Here is a 22822-nt window from a genome sequence, read left to right on the forward strand (position 1 = left end):
AATTCAGTTGTTTTTTTTTTTACACCTGGAACACTGTACTGTATCACTAGCCCCTTTTGGTGACCCCCTTATTCTCCTCTAGGATCAATTGTGCATCTTGGAATGTGGTGATTGGAAGGAAGAGCCTCTCCTCTTGTTTTATCAGTCTCTGTGTTTGTCAGTGTGTCTAAAACTAACAGAAATGAGGAGTGAACAGTGTGTCCAGCAGCCACCAGGACTGGACTCCCTCTCATCGACTTTGTAGTCGTGTCATGTGAACAGCTACTTCACCAGGTCCAGGTGGCTCAGCAGCTTGACTGCATGCCTGGCAGAAATGACCCCGGGTCCAGGTAGGTTGGACCGCTCTGTTTGGACTTCTGCCATGATCAGATCATTTGAATTTGACTTGAAATGATATCATTTAATAGAGTATCTGACAGTGTAGACAAAATAAGTGGGTCAAAATGTTCAGGGGAAATGTATGACTCTAGTATGACCTTCATAAACACGTTTTGCAGAAGAATCTTTCAGTCAAACAGCAACTACAAACGCCTGGAATCCTTTATTTCCACGTAAAGTGACAAGACGAGATTAAAAACTTAAATAACAGCCAGTCATTGTTAGACAGGTGCAGAAACATCGGTCATGACATGTAGACACACACAGAGGAATGAAAACAAATAGAAGACACACACACACACACACACACACACGGACTTGCTGACAGGCTTTGATTGACGGACTGAAGATACAGTGTTAAAACTCATAGGCAGCAAACATGGTCTCAAGAGGTCCAACTATTCCTCGTGTGTAACATCCGAGCCGTGAAACACAAGCATGTTAGGGAGTTTCAATCACCTCACTCAGGGAACCCAGGCTGCGTCCACAATAACCTCCACTTCAGGGAGCTCATTGGAACTTTCAGACATTAAATATGGTTTACATAATCATCCAGGTAAAATACTTAAAAGAAAAATATTTAACTCCACCCATGGTGCTTGTGAATACAGAGGAAAGGTGCCACTGACGGTGACTATAAATAAGAGTAAACGAACAAAATGGCGGCCCCAGGTGGCTGATCTTGGTCACAATGGTACAGCTGGTGATTTACAATTCGGTAAATATGTAACTAAAGCAATGGTCATTCAACAACCTGAAGAGGTACAGCCATGATTCGAAAATGAGAAAAAAAACACAACCTCTCACCTGAATCAAACTAGTGCACGTAAGAATGACTTCTCCTCACTGCGATATCCATTTATAATAAATAGTTTTCATTCAAAGGCTTTAAACCTCCATCATCTCATAAAGCATACAGACTGGAGTCCCAGCCCTAGAGGTTTGATTCTGTGGGGCAACAGGACGCAGCCCTCCCAACATCAGGTCAGAGGTGAAAGGATAGTACAGTGGACGCAGCTGGAGGTGGGATGGCTCTTTGAATGACTCGTGACAACAAAACAACAGTCTTTGAGGATGAGCTGATCACTGTCTCCGCTTGGCACAATGAAACTCAGACTCAACACTTCATCTGTGCCAAGGGACTTGAGGGGATACATTCTTGCGCCTGCTACAGTTCCAAGGAGTGTTGGTGATTCAGTAAGGCCTCGTGATCTTGGGCGGTCGCTCCTGGACCAGCCTCCATTAGCAGCTCAGAAGTGTGCCTCCTGTCTGCGTGTCAGCTCCAGCGACTGAGAGTTCAGTATTCCAGTCCAGATGCTGCTCCATAACCTGCTCAACGCTTCAGGACGGGACTTCCTCGCTCAGGATCCTTCTGTAGAGCCTGTAGAACCTGGAGCAGAGGGAGGGACAGCTGAGATATGTCCTGCTTCTGAATAGTGACTACAACACAAACATGTGACATGTGACTCGGACCACAGGTTCCTCTGCTGGCTGACCCAACAAGGCATTTTTACAATGGTGAGAAACTACGGGGCTACAACAGTGCCAGCAGAAATAAAGGATATTATATGGCAAATAAAAATATTGAAAAGATGGAAAAAAAAGAAATATATATAATAGATACATAATAATCTAATAGATATAATAGATTTATAATTTATTTTATTATATAATGGGAAATAAAAAATATCTGCGAAAAATGCACAGCATAAAGACAAAATACAAATAGCAATATCATTACATTCTTTTCTCTCTCTCTTTTATTACAGTGGGATATTCCTTCCTTGATAGAAAAAAACAGTTTCAGCCTGGTGTCTTTTTTTTTTTTTGTATTGCACCCCACATATGTAGATTTTTTTTTTCCAGGCCATGTTTGTTTTTTTCTCAGCCATGTTTTTTACAGTGTTCCTACATTCTGCACAGGGTGAAACCAGTTTGGCATGTGGTGAGAGGAGGGGAGGGGGAGTGGGCGGGGTTAGTTCTGGATCAGGACATCATTAGCATAGCAGAAACCTGCCCTGAGTGAGCGACTGGCATTACAGAAGGAATTGTCCAGTTCAACTCCTAAATATATTGACACCCTTTTGGGTTTTGTTTTTAATATTTTGATGCCATTTCTTATTTCCCATCTTCATTATACCATCCCTTATTTCGCTGCTTGTTGGCACCATTGAGAGTGCACTGGACATTCCTGCATCTTCCTGTTCCTGCTGTGAAGTGACGTGATGCGTATCACACAGACACGCGATCAGGGACGTGCGTGAGCCCTACCTGTGCCCACTTCCTGTTCCGGCTGGTCAGGTGGACGGCGGCTATGTGCTGAAAAAGCTGCTCCCCGACGATGACGTCAGGCAGGCGGGTGAGGAACTGGGCCATGTGGATGAAGTCCATGGTGGTCAGGACGTCCTGGAAGAGGCGGAGAAGGCCCAGCGCAGTGCGGAACAGGAACTCCTCGCCGTCTCGGCAGAACACGTCCCACACGCGGCACGCCAGGTCCAGTGGGAGGGACTTGCTGTACAGCGTGAAAATCCTGGGGACGGAACCAATCAAGAATGACGTCCATGTCTCAGTTTTACTCCGAATTCTCACATGCAGAAGGAGAAATCTACCAATGTAAATGTAGTGACAACACATTATAATACATCCAATATAAATGTCATTACAACACAGACAACAAGCCGCTGGATAGCTAAAGTCTCTATTCACCTCAGAAGCTGGACTACAGCAGTGATAAGTGAGAATCACATCAAGCAGCCACCGAAGTGTACGGTCCACACTCACCAGTCAATTAAATAAATGTCAGGGGTCAAGTTGTTTTTCTTGAAATGTGCAAAGAGCTTCGGTAGGTTTTCTTCAAAAAACACTTCAAATGCTGCAAAGTAGGTCAACATCTGCAAATACAAAAGTCCAGGGTTTCAAACAGCAGAACTCTCAGATGAACGAGCTCATTATTGGAACGTGAGGATCATGAAAGATGTCGTTCCCTAACACTGCCACAAGGAGGGAGCAAAGTCACATTACAGGAAGGGCACGTGACGCCATATAAGGACGCAGCACTAAAGATCTGACATACAGTGTGAATAAACAAAAGAAGATTCAGGGGAAACCTGAGATGTACATTATAGCATGATTATGACCACATCACATACTGGACTCATCAATGCAAACCTGAATGACATGGTCGGCACTTTCCCAAGAAGACTACATAAACTTTATTTAGTATTAGCAAAGTTCTTGGAGACACACGTGGGACCTGATGCAGGTGTGAATACAGATTCTTTGGGAATATAGAATTCTATCACCAAAGAGGAAGGTCATCATAACTGTACAATTCAGTGACACATAATAACAAGCAGAACATCAAGGAGTGGACTCACAAGGCTGTGGTCCACTCTGAAGAAGGCCATCTGACACGGCTTGTTCAGCAGGTTGGCAAAAGCTATGAAGGCGTCCGCTGTGTCCAGATTCAGGATCAGCACTGCAGCAATGAACGACATGCCCTGCACCTATAGAACACCAGAGATATAGTGACAACTCCACTGCCATAGTTCTGTAACGCTATAGATGAAGCTGATCAAGGTGTGAGACGTACGTAGCCAACATCTGGCCTGTAACACGTGTAAGCTCCCAGGATGCTGTGCAGCACATCGTGGTAAGGCCCGCCCTGAAGAAGCACACATTCACATTTAAATAAAAAAAACACTCCAGTAACAGTGTGTGAATGATTAAACGGTGTTCTCAATCATGGTCAACTAATGTGTACTCGAGACAACTGAATACAACTGTGGCACCAAAAGTGTCCTGAGTCTCATGGCGTCACAAGTCTCTCGACGTACAGAGACCCTGTTGTTGTTCCCCACTTGTCAGGGGAAGTGCGGTAATAAATCTGGGTTAATTCAGGACTCTTCAGGAAGACATGGACCTGACGGCCCATGGCAGCCACATTTCCAAACACATTTCTTAAGGCAAGAGGAGCAGACTGCTTTCCAACTGACCTGCTGGAAGATGCACAGTTGAGGAAATGTTCTGGAGATGTCCAGTTTGATCAGCTCTAAACTGGACTCTCGATTCGACGAGCCAGCCTCTGAGGGGTACAAGAAACCTATGGAAACACCGCAGCAACAAACTCCAGGACTCCACCTCATCCTCACCTTCGGGCTGTGTCTCAGGCGAGTTGTTCCACTTCTCTTTAGCTCGGGAGAGACAGATGTTGTAGAGCTCTGTGGGGACAGAACAGGTGGAGGAGAGTGAGGTGGTGAGACGGAGAGTTAGCTCAGATCCTTTGAATAGCTTCAACTTTTATTTTAAGTTAAAAGTATTTTTAACAGCGTATGAATGCTTTAAACAACACTATTTCTGATGAGTCACAGCAAGGAAATATGGAGCCAAATTTAACCAGTGGAGGACAGAGGATGATTCCAACTCGTGTTTGTTTGTGTTCTATTTGACAAAGTCAGGTGGTAAAGAAGAGCACTGGTCAGTCCAGCGATCGGCTTTTGAGAGCTTATCAGTCAGTAGGCCTGAGGGTGATGAGTGTCCACACGCACAGCAGACACACAAGCAGAGGGACTCATTGAAATGCTGCTCACTAGCGATGACTGAGACTCATTTAGCAGTGCCAGTACATAGCGGACACACTCATCCTTCCTCCCCAGTCTTTTCCACTGACACTGATTCAATTGCAAAAGTACAGCCACCCCTTTCATGAGTGTGAAGTCGCTGTTGTAAAAATTGTACAATGAACAGCAGATTTGGCCACGGTGAGATTTGATGTACCGTGTGTGATGTTGAGTTCGTTGCCCACAGCCAGACTCCAGACTTTTCCTCGGACACTGGGAGGGATGCCCTGCCACCACAGGTCTCTAACTCGCCGAGAGGTGCACCTGAAAGAATCCATGTTTGGTCAAGAACAAGAAGATCGGTCAAGAGCAGGGTTCACAGAGAGACTGGAAATACAGTTGTGGTGACCTGTGAATGTCAGCAAACAAAGAGACATTTACAAAACATCTCTATAAAAGTCCAGCAATACACACCTCCTTATTGCTAATTATTGCTATGAGTCAGTTTCATAAATCAAAACTAATGAATGCACTACTTCCGATAGCAAGTACTGCAGAAAGATAAATCCACCAGACATAAATCAAGGGCAAGTTCACGTCAATGCTTGGCAAATACAGAATGCATGACATGCATCTATTGTCTACATTCAAACACTAACATTGTGCTCCAGTTAGGCAGGATCTCCTGGTTCCAGGTTTGAGCAGCGGAGCCAATGCTCTCTTCCAGTTTGCAGCGATCCTCCAGCTGCTTCCTCCTCTTCTGCGCCTCCTTCATCTCTGCAACAGGGAGGCAAGAAGATCAAGATAACAGTGAATACCTCAAATAGTTCAACTGCACTTACGGGAACTGTAATCCCTGTTTTCTAGAAAAGGCTAGTCACACTGTTCGGACTGGTTTCACCCTCGCTTCAGTCACGTTTCATGATTCTGATCAACCCATAATGGAAACTAACCAAGCAGCGCTCTCAAAAAGACACCCAAATTTGCTGAAAACTGGCCCGCCCGATTAAGACACAGAGTGTGTTCGTACTACAGTTTCACATTAATATTCTAGTTAAATAAAATCATTGACTAAAACACAAAAAAATAATACATTTTTTCCAATAATAATCATGACATTCATCATCAAACTCTTTGGTCAGAAACTTAATACAAAAAACTAGTCGCAGTGTATTCATTGACTGTAACTGTAAGTTTTCCATGTGAAAATGCAGTGCCCATAATGTGTCATTTACTAAGACGCTCATTTGAGTGTTTGATGTGATGACAGAAATGACAGTATAATAGTTGAGTCAGCCACAGATGTGAGATACGAGCCACATAGTCAAATTGTGAACAATCGCTCACTCGCTCTGGAGGTCTCCTTTGATTAAGATGGAACAGTGGAACAAAATCAATTTCATGACGGACCTTAGCTCTATTCAAAGAGCATAATGAAACCATGACATCATCTTTTTTTTAGCAGAGATGTGGGGTGAATCACTCTCTCCTGGGGGCTGACCTCTCTTCTTGGCCTGGGCCACCATCTCTTCATACTGCTGCCGATGTTTCTCAGCCTCCTCAGCTGGCTTGGCCGGAAGATTACTGCAATACACACACACAGGCAGAGAGGTTCATGGCTTCTGTTGCAGTGGATGAGAGGAGGGAGTGATTCAGCGACATGGGCAGCACTAAGACCATGGTGTCCAGACTGACTATAGCCTAATATCTTGCTCATGTTTATGTAACATGGAATGTGTTTGCAGAGCTGATTATTTTTATTGGAATGTTGTAATAATGCACCAATGATGGCCACCCGACACTAAGTGTTATCCGGCTACATGGGTAAGTAGCGCTCGGAAGAATAAATCGTAGTTCATAAACCTCCTGGTAAAAGCATCTTTGAAGCAAGCTAGAACACTCTAAAGCACAGGAGAGAGTGGAGTGACTTGCTGAACAGCTGAATCCAGGTTTTTTGTTACAACAGTCACCTGTTTATAGTAGAAAGATACTACATTAAACCTTAAGTGAAAAGGGAACTATGGGTCATACGGAGTGTCAACAGTAATACGTGGTGTACACAGAGGGGCTCGATGAAAGAGTTGGAGAAATGCTCTAGTCACAGCTGCAAACAACAGGAATTCACCCAACAATAATTGGGGGGGATTATAAATAAAGCAGCACATCAGAAACTGAAATATAATTCAAATATTCAAACAGAACAAAGCAAAGTTAGAGTGCATACCTGTATATAGTTGTAAACAAGTTACTATTGGGACAAAACCAGACAAACTGTACTGTTTAATGTAATGTTTAGTTGCAGATAGTCAACCCTGACTGGGTCTGACTGAGCTGGGTAATGCAACCAGTCCCAGGGAGGGTCATTAAACTTTCAGCAGCACTTCTCTTTTACCAAGTGGAGCCACAGAGAGAGCAGGAACAATACTGAATGGGGAATAATAACTGTTCAGATAGGAACTTGGATAGATTAGGAATGAGAGGAAGATGGAGCAACAAACCAGGCTTTATTGTCTAATGACCCCCTGAGTTGAAATGCCAGAATGAAAAATGCAGGACTCTGGAGATAAGCATGCAAGAGTGTTTGCGTACGCGGGTCTGTCCTCCAGGATCAGCGCAGTGGTGGAGAGTGGTTCAAAGTCCAGGTTTTTCCTCACACCCTGCCTGGGTGACATGGGGTTGCCTGGTCCAACTCTGCCACTTTTTGTTTCATATTCCTGAGGGGAAGAACAAAGGGATCACTCAGTTGTAGTATAGTTTCTAACCACATCACATGGAAGTAGGGCTTCACCAGAACTTAAATAACCGCTGTGGAATGTTCTGACAACCTTGTGACAATGCTCTTAGACCTGACCCACAGTCGCCAGCTGGTGTCTAATGAGTGTGTGTGTTAAGGGAAGTGTGATACAGACAAGGAGCAATTCAAGTGGTGGCCAATATGTAGGCCTAAGGGAAGTTAGGCAGAAAAACCCAACAGCTGACCAGATGTGCGACAAGACTGGGAGCAGACAACCTCACAAGCGTTGCATATAGGATGAGTGCAACATGAACGCACATAGGCATCCACATGGTCTCCGGTGTGTGCTCCTAGTCAATAATGGAGGCAGAGAGCTGCAAGCAACATTACATCTTAATAAAACACAACAACAAATCATGGATCCACAGTTTCCTGTGTTGTTTACGTAAATCTATCTTACTTCTGATTAAAACATGCTTTAAGGTGCTCATCTGAGCTTTGTATCAGAGCTTTTTCTGAATTATTGATGCTGTAAACCAAATTTAGAACAAGAATGAAAATCATGGGCATCTACACGTTGCTGCGATTAGCTGTACTGTTAGCAAAATCAGGCTGTTTACAGCTCTTGAAGTTGCCTATGTCAATAAAAGCAGGGGTTTCAAACTCAATCAAACAAAGGGCCACCACGTTACACACAGTAAGGGGCCAAGAGTCTATGATTGGCACTGCTTTAACACCTACAAGCTACTTTTGCAGACGGATGTATTCAATGATATTCTATGCAACAAAAAGTCAGAGAATATGTAGCTTGTTTACTTGACAAACAGGTCACACAATGATTTTGAAGGGTCAATTCAGGGGCATTTGTGGCACAATTGGATTATGCAATTATGTTCTAATATTCTTTACCCTCTTGTAACTGGAAACAGAGAGCATCTATGAACACAAAAGATGACAAAAAGACACAAACCAAACACAGTAACAAAGCATGCCATCCACCAACGCCCATCGACATTGCACTTTTGAGTTTACCCATGTACTACAACTAATTGATAGGTTAACCTTCAGAAAATTCAGTAAAAGACAGATTACTTAGTAACAGGTAACATTTAAGATTTTGTTCTGAGGCTAGACCAGTATCAAACGATTTATATCTCATATGTATTCCCATTCAATTATGAATACAAGGAATTGACAATAGAATTTCTGACACAACAAAAACATGTTTACAAAACACCTTGTGAAATGTGGGGTTTTGCACTTCAATGTCGCATGAATTAAAGTAGATGAAGTAGAACATTGAATAGTGCACCAAAGGGAATGGATAGAGTAGAGACCAAAACGTTATCTGCGGTCTTACACTCTGGGAATTCACATACTGCAAGCACCTTGTCAAAACTCTGCGGTGACAATCTTGATCACAGAAAGTGCCAAAAATGATATATATATATATATATATATATATATATATATATATATATATATATATATATATATATATATATATATATATATATATATATATATATATATATATATATATATATATTCAGATAAGATAAAATATTTACTTTTTTGGCACAGACACAAATATTGCCATTTTTTTCTGTGCTTTCAAAGTCACTTGAGTAATTCGGTCACTGGAGCTGCATGACAAGATACATAGTGTCTTCTTCTTCTTCTGCTTTCAGCATTTCCTGTCAGGGGTTACCACAGCAAGTCAGTTCCGTCTACTCAGCCTATCTCGTGCCTCCTCCCTAGTTATCATTGTGAAGCAAATGAGCTTCCAACAGAAAATTCACAACTGCGTTCAAGATTCCAAATGGAGGAATGATTATATCAGTTTGTCGAAACAGACTATAGCACTGAGGAGCGAGAGTGGCAACCTCACTGATGTTGATAGCAATACTAATAATTACTAATAATTAATAAACATGCCTGGCTGAGAGAGTCAGCAGGGATTTGCAATGTGACGACCAGTTTCCACATGAAATTCCTCTCATGCTTCTACACAGCGTAAAATTTCATACCTCACCTTCCGTGGCCCAAATAAAATATCTTGTGCCAGGACCAATACCAGCATGTTGCCTACAACGCATCCTCTGTCAAATAAAATGATCGGACATTATATCTGAAAACACACTGTCCTTTATGCGAATACTGACGGGAAAACAACCCTTTGGGTTTATCACAAATTAGCTGCTATATCTGTTTAATTCTACTGAGCCCAGTTTTGCAGAAACAGAACATGAATCTCTACTGTCAACTATATCATTATTCTTCCGATGCATTAGCTAATATTGCCCATGAATTACAGCCATACAAGTCAAACTAATTAACTGGCACTTTGGATATGACTGGTTAGATGGTAAATGAAAAACATATTACTGTGTTGTGTGCAATCCGGCTGATCTTAACTGTGAAAAGAGGGCATGTGACCTAGGTTGAAAACTAAAATGAGCACCTGAAAATAATGAATGAATACCTGTCAGCCAGTTGCATCTGGAAAACGCAAGACTTGTTTTGGTCCAGTAGACAGATTAGAAAACACAAGACATAAATATGGCCCCATAACCGTCTTACATTAACAATAACTCAGTTCCCAACAACACCTCTGCAGGGTGAAACATCCTCTACTTCTTCTGTAACTGTCGTAGAAGTGCAGAAGTGCTCAAGAGTGATACCACCAAAAACCATTCTTGTTAATTCAGCCATGTAAGTGTGACAAAAATATGTGGTCGTGCAGTAATGCTAGTTCAAGTGTTACAAATTCATTTGCTCATACAAGCTAAAGTTGACAAACTAGCTCCAAAGTCTAAATGTCCCCAGCTGTAAAGATTTCAAGGGGTTGACTCAGAGGCAGTCTTTTTTTTAATTGACATGGCTAATTTATATGGCTCAATTACAGGCTGATAAAAACCTTCAACTTATTATTCTGCTCCAGTTCCTTCATATGTAAATACCGCTGCACGTGCTCTTATTATGGCTGGACTGTGCGGTTAGCATAATGAACACACACTCAGAGTAGACGTCAGTCACCCAGAGCATCATTTCACTCCATCACATCCAGCACACACGTACAACTATTGTAGCACTGCAGTGCTGCTATGTGATACCCGAGGCATTCTATTTCCACTGCCGCCTCTCTCATTTACGCTCCACCGACCAATGTCCTCTGATTCGGCTGGACAAGGAGAAATGCAGTAGTTCACATACGCACGCACAAACCCTGGTGTCCAGCTCACTCACCATGAACGCAGCAGATCTGACAGACAATACTCCAGTAGGGGTTCCTTTGCAAAAACCCTAGCTAAGCGTCATAGCTGCTCCTGAGGGCTCACTCCTGGCAACGGGACACCCATGATCGAGGCAAGAAGAGAGGAGGACAGTCTAGCCACTGGCGGAGGGACACACCTCGCTTTTGGAAGGATGTAGCTGCATGTCACCCATCCATTTTCATCACTCCTCCCTCTCAGCTGTGACGCTTCACTCGACACCGCACAGCATCCAAGGCTGCTGCTGCTGCTGCTGCATCTGAGCCTGTCAGCAAACCAGCAGCGCTGTGTTGTTAGTTACAGCAGCCACTGCACCGAGAGCAGCTCTGAGCTCCACAGCTTCCACTGACAGGTAGTCTAATCAAACTCAGAGTCACGGATCAGCCTCTTGCTCCCTTAAGCCATACAGGATTAAGTAAGCAGCTGAGGAGTTGGGGTTAGGGCTTTAACTGGAACTCATTATTCATGTCTACCAGTCTCTACCAGTGTGAAACTCCAACATAGTCAAAATCAGACTGGAACACAAGTTTGTATGTTTCTCATTCTGTGATTTTCTTAAACTGCTTTAGCACAAAAAATAAAAACGTACCTGATCACAGATACACAATATATGTCTTTTTCCATATGACATGCAATACGACATATTGACAGGAGCATTATTAATAAAAAGCAGCATTGTTAATAATAATTGTCCTCAAAGAGAGACATTCTTTTTGGCAAAGACAACTTTTCTAACAAGATAAAGTTGAGTTACACTCCTAGGTAATTTAGCTAACATTTTGTACCTGCCACAGCATGATTGAAATGTGAGAAACTACAATCAAACAAGAATAATAATGAAATTATTATCCTTTTTAATCTTCCATTTTCTATGTAGAGAAAAAAGTACTCATCTTCTGACCTCCCAAACAACATCATATTAGGTGTGCTTTCTCAGTTCATGCGTCGGGACACAGTCTCATGGTGCACTATGTCTACATTAGAAAATGATAACGCTGGAAACAATGAGCTTCTTGGCAGCTATAACTTGTTGACAGTGTCATGGTGGAACAATGCAAATAGATCCTTCGCAAACACACAAAGGGTGACCGGTCCTGCCTTCCCTGAGCAGACAAAGGCTTGAAAGCCAAGCTTGGTAACTGATTCCTAAGGTACAATATTAAATTACAAGCACAGCAGTGAAGTGTGTTATTCTGCATCTGCATATTGAGCTATTCACCATAAACACATGCATGGAAAATACCTTAAAAGAGCTGCTGTGCAAAAAAAAAGCAAGCACACATTAATTTGAAAAGCCAGCAGGACAAAAGGGGAAGAGGTCTTCTCTGGCAATCAAATAACAGTCTAGTGCAGGCTTTAATTGCACACTGCCATCTTGTTCTTGGGCTTAATGTGCTGCAAAAACGCTTGTTCAAACACTTGAACAACCGAGCCAGCTACAACTACTGCTTATCTTTGCCATCAGCTAGAAAGGCAACTTCATGTTCCTTCAACTGTTTGTGTGCTCAGTTTGAAGTCTGTCATCACAAACGCACTGTTGAATCGAGGGTAAACAACGACATTTACCTTAAAACAGTTACTCACAGGGCCACACTCACTTATTCACCAGTTAAACAATGCCTTATTAACTGGTTGCACATTTTGACTTGCAGGGGAAAACCTGTGAGCAACGATCAGAAGAGAACAAAAATTGTTGCCTTTTGAACCTCCATCATCAGCTCACAACCAACTTCCCTGTTGTTTGATTATAACCATGTAATGACTGGTTTCCTCCACCAAAAAAACATGTATATATAGTGATAATCTGTTCATCCTTGTATCTCTTTTTTAATCTTCAAATTCCTCAGTGAAAGGCAGAAAACAAAATGTAATATGGGTGGTATTCATAACCAGGCTTAAGCTATTTCAGCACATTTCCACAAAGTTCACAGATAAGGACAGCCTGACTACCAGAAACTGTGGGTCCAGTGTAACTGTTATTACCCAATATGTAGCTCTAATGTGACACAAGGAAGACATAACAATGGCTGAAAATATTTAATGGCCTCACCAACCACCCACTCCTACAACTCTGCCTCCATTTTCCTATTTTGTGTAAGAGGTACATCATCAATACTTCTTCCACAGTTTCAGGAGTACAACACGTGCTATTTAAATGTCAGATGTTAAGATCCATGAGCTACGTGATAAACATGATAAACCCATCTGAAGAGGAGATAGGTGACGGATTACCATCTAATCCTCTTACCAAACCTGCATCCACATCTTACTGCTGACTTTGTAGTAAAATACGGGGTAGCAGTATAACATAGAATCTCAGTAACAGAATTGGACTTTTGTAGAGGAATGTTAGTAATCAACCAAAACCAGGAATCAACAGTGCATCAATCACATGCAGTTGTATTGCAGGTCCAAGAAGAATTTCCGTACATAACTCAACAAGCAGGTAATACATTGTAATAAATGAACACTGGGAGAAGCACACAGCAGCACTATATCAAACTAATATTTACACTAGACATTTACACTGATATTGCTAGCAACACAACTCACATCAACTACTGTTGAACATTTTCCAGACTATCATCTTATGATTTATTTACATTCGGTACTGACTGCAACTTCATTCCCATTAAGTATTGCATAAGAGCATGAATTCCTTTTTAGGTGTGTTTAAATGTCACTAAAGGGGGAGTGTTATGTCTTTCGAAACACAAAAGACGGCGGGACATTTCGAACTCTTAAAATTCTTTCATTGACGTCGGAAAAAAGACAAAGGAGGAGCCACAATCTTGTTCCAATGCTGTAATTATAACCCATATAAAAGGAAACATGACAAAGCATGTTATGTCAGACAGCACTGCACATTTTGGGCAAAAGGGTTTGACTGAATTCATGAATGAATACGCTTGAAAGGCTATTATATAATAACAGGTCTCATGACACCATCATCAGAAGAGCAGTAGCTCATCTTATACTGTACATTTGGCAGTCAACGGGGCCCAGAACTGTACCTTTTGGATTCTCTTGGCATCCTTGATGGGGCCTTCTCGTGGTGGGACCTTTCCAAAAAGTTTCCATCCTGGGTCCCTTTGCTCGAGTGACGGACTCTCTTTGACCCTCCTCGAAAACAGGTTTCTGAGATAAAGGACGCAGAGAAATACAATGAGGGTTGGGTTGGACCAAGTATTAATAATAAACATAAATTGTTAAGTTGAATTCAGGTAGTAGTGAATGTTTTGGTCACAATCAACACCTTGAGAGGGAAAGAAACAAAAATGGTACACACAATACACATGATTCTAATGTCGACACAATTGGATTTACGAGATTTTTTTTTTTTTATCAAGCTATCAAAACATGAATTACTATCACTAAATATTTGGTTGAATGGTGCAACCAAAGCAGACAGGTTCTTGAATCTCCATGCCTACTGCTGGCGCCAGTGTACAAGACTGAAAAGAGAAGGGCCCGCTGAGTGAGGACATTTGGCGCAATCCAAAGATCCAATCTTTGAGATCCCAGGCATTGTTTTTTTAACTATTTACCAATTTCATAACAGAGAAGTCTCTATATCTATCGCAACATTTCACCTGCTCTCATCTGTGCAGGTTTTCCAATGATCTGGGAGCAGGAGATTTATGCATGAGGATTACTGGCGGTTTCAAACATCAGATGTAGCTGTTTTTGGCTCTTTGTGTATGTGTGTGTGAGTTGTAATGAAAGGTCATGAGACGTGTTAAAATTATGAAGCTAGCAGAGCTAAAGCTGCGTGGGTCAGACACGAGAGAGGAAGCTGAACATTGATTACACAACCTGGCAGAGCAGTGTAATCATTTATAAATATGGCTGAAAATGTTATGTAAACATTAGTGTAACCAGTTTATTTGATCTAATGGGACACGTAACTAAACATATTATTGTCATGAAATTTTAGTCTACAACTGATTGGTTCATAAACTAATATGCATATATACATCATCATTATTTAAAGGTGCAAGGCTCACTTCAGGAGCCTTTAAATCGATATCAAATCCCACTAAACACTAAAAATTCCTTTTCACAAAATACTCCACGGATCCGAAATTGAATTATAACAATCTTTTTTGAATTATAATAATCTTTTCCCAGAGCTTCAGTTATATGCACTGGTGAGTATGAATCTCAAACTCCTTTACAACATTACCATAGGAGCACTGATCGCTTCCACACAACTTACCACAACTTTAACACTACTGGACGTGGAAAAAAAAATAACAATCAGGTTGGACCTTCTTCTCAGGGTTAGTCTGAGTGTCAGATTGATTATTAACTAGTGCACGTAAAACCTAACTTCACAGGCATGTTACACATCTCACAGGACACCATGACACACACGACTTACTCCCCAAATTTGTGGGCAGTAACATGTGATAAGTCAGCATATCTTGTATTTTAGCAAGATGACTAAAATACATCCACCAGTCTAGTCACATATTCCCTCAAGCACAAATAGAAGAAACTCCCTGTGAGGACAAAGACACTGAAGTATTTCAACAGAGAAACTGTACCATAACGAGATGTATGCAATCATTTCCTGGAAAAAGTTACAGTTTAAAATGTGAAACAAGCATGTTGCAAGTCCGATTTCAAGTACAACAGAATGTGCTACAGCAAGACTTTGGCGTTAAAATCACAGTTTAGCAGTAGAAATAAAGTGACATGACTCATCACACTTCACTACATCAGTAGTCAAAATTATGCAGCTTATATAATATAATACTAGCTTATATGAGAAACACAATTTTATGAAACAAAAAGTGTGTATAGTAAAGTGAGTTCTCATTCATGACTCATTAGATATCCTGCAAACATCGCACTAACTCCTTCCTCTCATGATTTGCGGTGATAAAGAATGCCCTCACATGTCTGAAATAAAATCACTGAGCAAGCAACTCTTTAACACAGCGGCCCTGGTGAACTCCAGTAACCTGGCAGGCATGAAAACAATGCAACAAAGATTGAAGTACAGATTCAAAATCACTCGAGCATTCACCCGACTCTAGATCAACAACATTTTCTGTTGCAACATGAGCCTCTAATGAAACAGTCCCAGTTTTATCAGCATGTTACCAGCGTCTTCATGACCACTGAATGGAAACATCTACGGTAGACCGCTCAAGTGGAAAGGACTTAGGCACTGTCCAAGCTGGGCCTTGCCCAGCCAGCTTGCCTTTGAACCTTAGTCTGTAGCCTGACAAATCACTTTCTGCTGTTTTTTTTGCAAATCAAAAAGACTTTAGACAAATGATGTAAAAAAAAATTGTGACCAAAAATGTACACAAATATACAATTAACATTCAAGGTCAATAAAGCACTTCTTTTGGGGGAGAAACTTCAGAAAACATGAGCAAGGAAGTGGGGAGGTGGGGTTATGTGTTAATTAGGAAGGGAGTAAACAGTTTGAGAGATGTAGATGACTCAGACAAGATTGAGAGGTTTTGATGAAGTCAGGAGTTTGACTCCTCAGACGACAGAGCAGTTTGCTGATTTAGCATGACGGGTTTAAACAATGGCAGAATTCTACAGGGAAACTGTTTCAAACACTTCAGTGCAAAGTAAATGTAAACAACGACATAAAATATATAATGAAAAACCTAACCCAGGACATGTAATTACTTTTTAAATGAATGAAGATGATAAACTACTCATACATATATTTAAAGAACAAGGCTCAGGGATTTGACAGAAAGGACAGCCACTAAATGATAAACAAAGCAAAATGGGGTCTTTCATTTAGAGACTTCTTCCACCCACTGTGCATCCATCACAACTACTGCAGGTCTCGAACTGATTTTCCTGCTCCCAGACAAAACTGAGAAACTAAGTAGCCATTCCAAATACACTATGGATATCTTGTGAGTCTTGAAAAACAGAATGCCACAATGCTATTCTCAATGCTGAGAAGGAAAAAGAAATGCAAAAAATGGTCGAGTATGGAAAATCTGTACGGATATTCCACATGATTTAGCTATGAGGGAAAATTAGCAGCGGGAACTTCAGGTATTTAAACTTGTGAAACGGTTCAAGCAGAGCAAGACCACTTGAAAAATACTGGAGAACAGAAACCGCAAGCAATAAGCTCCTACCTGTCAATGTAGAGAATTAGGGAAGGAGCTGCCATCTTGAGACACAGCCAGAAGATAATTTACCCAGTGCTCTTTATCAATGAAAAACCAAAGCACTCCTTACAATCCTGATCCCAGATGTGTAAAGGCCATAGTATAGATACACACAAGCAGCTGCTCTGCACTGACAGAGAGCAAAGGAACCCTCCTCCTTGGTGTCACGCCTACTGAGAGCCACAAGTGGGAGGAGAGGCTGAAGACAGGGTTAGAGGAGTTGTCCACGTGAGTGAGAGATAACGGGACAATGCATTGAAGAGTGGGAGGGGCCCCAGGGAGATAAGAACACTAAATCTCTCAACAACTTAATGACATGTCACGGACACAGCAAAATGAACAGGAAGTGCAATTGAGTTCATAGAAGCTCATAAGAAAATATGTTCTTATATCTAGTAAATCAATAATAACATTTGTTGATTGTATTTGAGAATCTGTTTGGCGTCAGCACGTCACTACAACGGGTCTATCTTCACCGCATCCCTAAATCAAGCATGGCACATAACACTAGACTTAATAGTAAAACCAACTATAAAACTGCATTGTTGTTTTTAATCCTATTAAGAAACAGTACACATAAAATGGACTAAAAAGCCAATTAACAAAATGTGATACAATTCTCAGAAGGTACTACAAACAACAATAAAGACCTTATGCTGAAATGCATCATAGAGTCGTGTATTTTCATGGATTTACATATGAGTTCTGAAGCTAACCACACAGGTTGGCTCCTGAGCTGGACACTCCCCCAAAAGAAACATTCTTCAGATGAGCAGAAGAGAAAAAAACAAAATCACTAAATTAAAAAAAGTATATAATTTGTACATGGTTTAGAAAAAAGGCAGCCCCCGTCCTCCATCCCTTGCCTTTTCACACACAACCTGGATAACTATGAGGGGACCCTAGTCCCCACTCCACTGGAGCTGGGTTTCCGCCAGGTTTTTTTGAAACCGTAAATGAGCACTACACCCTCCCACGCGACAATAAAAAAGCTAGTTTTCAATCATGAACTGGTTTTCAATCTTTACCTGGTCCCGGCTCTTCATTTGTCCGGCTGGATGCGCAACTTCAGTTCCGCGAGCAACTGACTTCAGTTATTATGATAAAGCTACCGGTATATATTCTTTCGGGATTTTTCCGCCATAACAGCGATAATCATCTCCACTTCAATGAAGTGTTATTTGTCTCTTTCAATGTTACCACTACATTTTAATATGTTTGATCACTTGAGATTGAAAAAGAAATCATTATTCTGAAGGCACAGGGGTCTCATTTAAGACGTGGTGGCGTGCAACAATTGTTTACCTGTGGCGGAAACCCTGCAATGAACAGTTGTCTAGAAAACTGGCAAGGTGTTTATTTATTTATTTATTTATTTTTAGCTAAAACTGGCCTTGCACACATATGTACACCGCGTCTTCCCCACATCCCTACTTTTGTCCAATGCTAAGACACATTTTGACCGATCAAAAATGAAATAAAATCGGCTCATGAACATCAACAAGCTCCAACACTTAAAACAGCCATTTCTCCTACTGGGAGCTACTGGCCCATTGTGTATATGGTGGTGTCACTGGACGACGGTGATGTTGCATGTACGTGTGTGCAGTGGTTGAAATGCATCTGTCTGAATGCAAGGGACTTGCGAGCCTGGTGTAATGCTCGTGCTGCTTGTGTCTCTGTCAGTCCGCACTGAGGGCCACACAAAGGGTGATGAGGATGAAGTTCCAGAGCTATGCTACATGAAATGTAACTTTCTACCACATCAGGGGTAGTGTTGCGCTTTGTTTACAATTAGATCGATATAAATAACATCTAGAATTGATTTAATAAATTAAAGTAGACTATGATGTTTATTGTTATAACCAACAAAAGCAAGTCAACATAGTTTGAGAGCAATTGAGTAATGTCAGAATCTAATAAAGCTTTGACCATCCAACAACCTTGACCTTCATTTGTTCTCCAGGATACATCAGTTTCAATTGACGACCTTGAACCTGCTGCCGGGACAACAGGACAGGAATGCAAACAGAGAAAAAATAAAACCTGTCAGACTTTCTCACTACAAGGAACAAAGCTGCAAAAATGCTTCCTGTTACCAGCACTGCAGTAGTAGTACGGAAACTGTGAGCAATCAACCAACATAAAAAAGTAATAGATAAAAATACAAAAACATGAATTACATTCCTCACCTTGGGTTGCCCCTTCTGCCCCGAATTCTTCCCTCAGTTTAAATCTTGAACTTGAGTAATTTAGTTAGCTCGAGTATAAATTTTGTCTTAATTACCTGAGTTGCTCAGTCAACTATAGTATGAAATAATCGGATCAAGGTTTCAAACACTGCTATACAGTTAAACTACACAAAAAAAAATCCTGACTTCTTCTCGGTATCTTGATTCATCCTTGTAGCTGCTCACACTGCAATTTCTACTAATTATGAAGAAACTAAAATGAAGCAACTAACATCCCACAGCAATGACCACGTGTGCAAACGTCACCTTCAGATGACACTGGAGCAAAGTTGTCTAATACAAGTCATGAATGTTAAGGATTTAGCCTCTTTCAATATTGTCTTTGTATGTACACAGAAGTCAACCACTCATTTACCTAGCTCATACTACTTCTGCTATGTAACGCTAGGAGGAAGGAACCAGGGTTGGTGACGCAAAGACACCATTGTAAAACATCACACATCATGCATAAAGTGTGAAAATGGAGCACCAGTTGCAAATAAGTCCACAATCATTATAGCAACACTACATAGTTGGATAAAGACGGAATTAAAAGACTCGTGGAAGCCAAAGCAGAAATGGAAATAGAAGTTAGATTGTGCATTGAAGCATGGCATGAAATGAAACTGTACTTATTTAACTACTTGCTAGACAGGTGGAAAACGAGCGATTGAACTGTTACTCACCTGTTAAACAAGCTGACCAAAGAACCCAGTTTCTTTTGTCGTCCATCTTCCTGCATCTGCTTGACCCCAGACCCTGATTGTCGTCTGCCCGGACTCCACGGGTCTTTGCATGACCCTGGAGTAGATGAAAGTGTAATGTCTGAGAAGTGAGCTGTGCCACTGTCACAAGTCTCCAATGTGACAATCGCGCTTGAGTCTGATGTGACCGTAAAGTTCAGGATGTCTTCATTGGACACAGAGTGATCTGTGCTCACGCTGGAGACACTACACACTGAGACATCATCGTTCCGGTGCAAAATCCGACCTCCAGAAGCTGCGGCCACTGGTGTAGAATGTCTGAGGGCAGAGCTAAAGAAGTGTAATGACTCATGTCCACTCCGTGGGAAGGTGGAGAACTTGCACGTGCCATTAGAGAGATCATCATCCAACGGTAATGTAGCAGGAGAGTCTTCAGAGCTGTCCAAAAGGTCTGCAGTCTGGTGATTGCTGTGGCTGGTTGTGGGCTCTGCAGGGCTTATCTCAAGTGTGGGGATCCCTGAATCCTGCGATGTCAAGCTGTGACTGTCCTGCTTAATGTCTGTATATATGTTCTGACTGCTGCCAGTGTCGATGGAGGTAGAAGAGCAAGGTGGAGCAAAACCAGGGAGAGCAGGGACGCAACCGTTGGATGTGCTCCTTCCATGGCAGCAGCGGTCAGAATCTTCATGTAAGTCAGAGAAGACAGAACTTCTGAAGGCAGAGCCATTCGGCAGGAGGACTGCTCCAGTGACACCTTGGAATGAGACATTGATGAGATTCACAACCCAATTGAGTCATTTCAAATCTACTCGGACCAGTCGAAAGAACCACAGTGTGACCTCTGGGACTTTACAGTAACTTCAAATGCATTGTGAAATGTGAAAAATGTCAGTAATAATCTGAATTTTTAAGTTAATAGAATATGTTCTTACTTTAAGTGATGGAAATTTTGAGTTTGTGAAAGAAGTGACAACTGATCATTCAGGCAGCCTGAATGTAACTGGACCGTGTGTAATTTGAAGACGGTGAGGTGAGTCAAGCTTTAGCAACAGCTGGAAAGCCAGGTGAGTAATCTAAATCATCAATGGCGTCTGGTGACTTTGTTTTTTTCATGGAATAATGTCAAGGATATAGAACAGTGCCAAGGTGTTGCCAGACGGCTGGAAGGTTCTCCATGGAGTTATTATCAAGTTGTGGTCCTAAGATAGAACAGGATCCATCATGATTCAGGTTTCTGTACACTTCAATTGAAAGAATTTGAAAGTTGGTTTTGGGAACCTTGGGAATACTGCAGAAGCACCAGAGGACATATCTGTTAAGAGGAAAGCCAAAGTGTGAGGGTTTAATTAGCCACTACATTGGCATAACCATGAATCACTGGAAGGTGGTTGGAGACTAATGGACATTAAGATGAAATCCATGGGCCTGTCAAAATGGGCGTTTAGAACCAAATCCTTTACCGTAAGGTACGAAAGCACGAAAATCTCAGACACTACTATTTTAATATCATACAATGCAAATGAGACAACTTCTGGTCATTTCAGAGCAGGGTTTAGAGTGTCTTCAAAGCCACTGACAACCTTCACCACCATTACAAAAATCAAAACTGAGAGATGTTTTATGAAAGTCATTATTAGGACAAGACAGGGTTAGAAAAATAAGATCAATAACGAGGACCAGCAGCCTCTACCCGTTTGTTTTGTCAAACCTGTGACACGTATTGAAGCTCTAAACCCAGTCCTGCAGGCTGTCATGTGACTCTGGTCATGCCACAAGTCTGTGAGCCATGCTGGACTTCCAATCCCCACCCCCCCAAATTACAACGATTGGAACATTCAAAACCATGACCATACTTATTCATTTCCAATTACTTAAATGACAATTATAAAACCACATTTTTATTATCAAGACATACAACATAACAAAACAGTTAGTAGATTCATTTCAAATTGCCATCAATGAGTACTTCTTGAGTACCTCAATAAGTACAACTAATTTAATATACATTTCGCACACTAAATATCATGTAAAATCAATTCCATATCACGTACCTTTCAGATTTATTTGGGTTTCAATAACTTACTAATGTTTAAATAAATATCTTGTGAATGTTCAAGTTCAATTCCGTTACCACTGAACTTGTTTGTATGACTTTTCATTATTTATTTTACATTTGTGCTTCATGGAAATAAAGACATTATTATCAAAATGAAACAAGCCTACCGGCGTGGCTTCCGCTCCGACCCAGACCAGCGCGGCTTGTAGTGGCCATGACGCCGGCTGGATGCTACAGGTGGGCGGCGTTAGACAGGAGGACGGAGCGGTCCATGTTGATGCTGCGTCTCCGTTCCGGGTCACCGCGGCTTTGACGACAAAAACAGCACCAGTGGTGAGTCATACAAGTCCAGAAACCGCAAAGAAACCAAATGGTGGATATGAAAACACGACGCTAACCGTGTTAATAAACGGAGCTTCCTTGAATGGCACAGACTCGCATTGAAAGACATATAAACGACTGTTAATTTGAATGCACTGACAAAATAATCCAAGCGAAACACATGCGCGTGTTTATACCGATTTTCGAGTGAACTTATGACTAAGTTTATCCTGTATTGATGACAGTTCCTACCTGCCTGGATGTTTCCGCCATTTTAAAACAAACTTGTGAGAACAGAGAAGGGCAATCGAGTCCAGAATGTTGACGTCGATGTATGCACCTGTCTGATGAGCTAGGCATTAGTAATCGAATCGCAACCTGAGCTCGATGAGCCATTTGATCG

General features: G+C 41.5%; 1 protein-coding gene across 3 annotated transcripts; it reads right to left on the bottom strand.

The window, feature by feature from the left end:
* Positions 1–534: 534 nt before the first annotated feature.
* tbc1d14 (TBC1 domain family, member 14) lies at positions 535–22723 on the bottom strand. 3 transcript variants are annotated; one of them, XM_053860733.1, is made up of 15 exons: positions 22672–22723; positions 22266–22405; positions 20025–20796; positions 13961–14084; positions 7527–7651; positions 6439–6521; positions 5597–5714; positions 5155–5261; positions 4530–4598; positions 4374–4462; positions 3971–4042; positions 3756–3884; positions 3160–3269; positions 2650–2908; positions 535–1768 (listed from the first exon to the last, which is right to left on the bottom strand). In XM_053860733.1, the coding sequence occupies exons 2-15, from the start codon at positions 22312–22314 to the stop codon at positions 1712–1714; spliced, it is 2163 nt and encodes a 720-aa protein (XP_053716708.1). In that variant the 5' UTR covers positions 22315–22405; positions 22672–22723; the 3' UTR covers positions 535–1711. The 3 variants fall into 3 exon arrangements, with proteins under 3 accessions (XP_053716708.1, XP_053716709.1, XP_053716710.1); XM_053860734.1 differs by lacking the exons at positions 20025–20796; positions 22266–22405; positions 22672–22723 and adding an exon at positions 17075–17535; XM_053860735.1 differs by lacking the exons at positions 13961–14084; positions 20025–20796; positions 22266–22405; positions 22672–22723 and adding an exon at positions 10921–11199.
* Positions 22724–22822: the final 99 nt, after the last annotated feature.

Source organism: Synchiropus splendidus, chromosome 3, assembly GCF_027744825.2.
Source record: "Synchiropus splendidus isolate RoL2022-P1 chromosome 3, RoL_Sspl_1.0, whole genome shotgun sequence".
NCBI classification, from domain to species: domain Eukaryota; kingdom Metazoa; phylum Chordata; class Actinopteri; order Syngnathiformes; family Callionymidae; genus Synchiropus; species Synchiropus splendidus.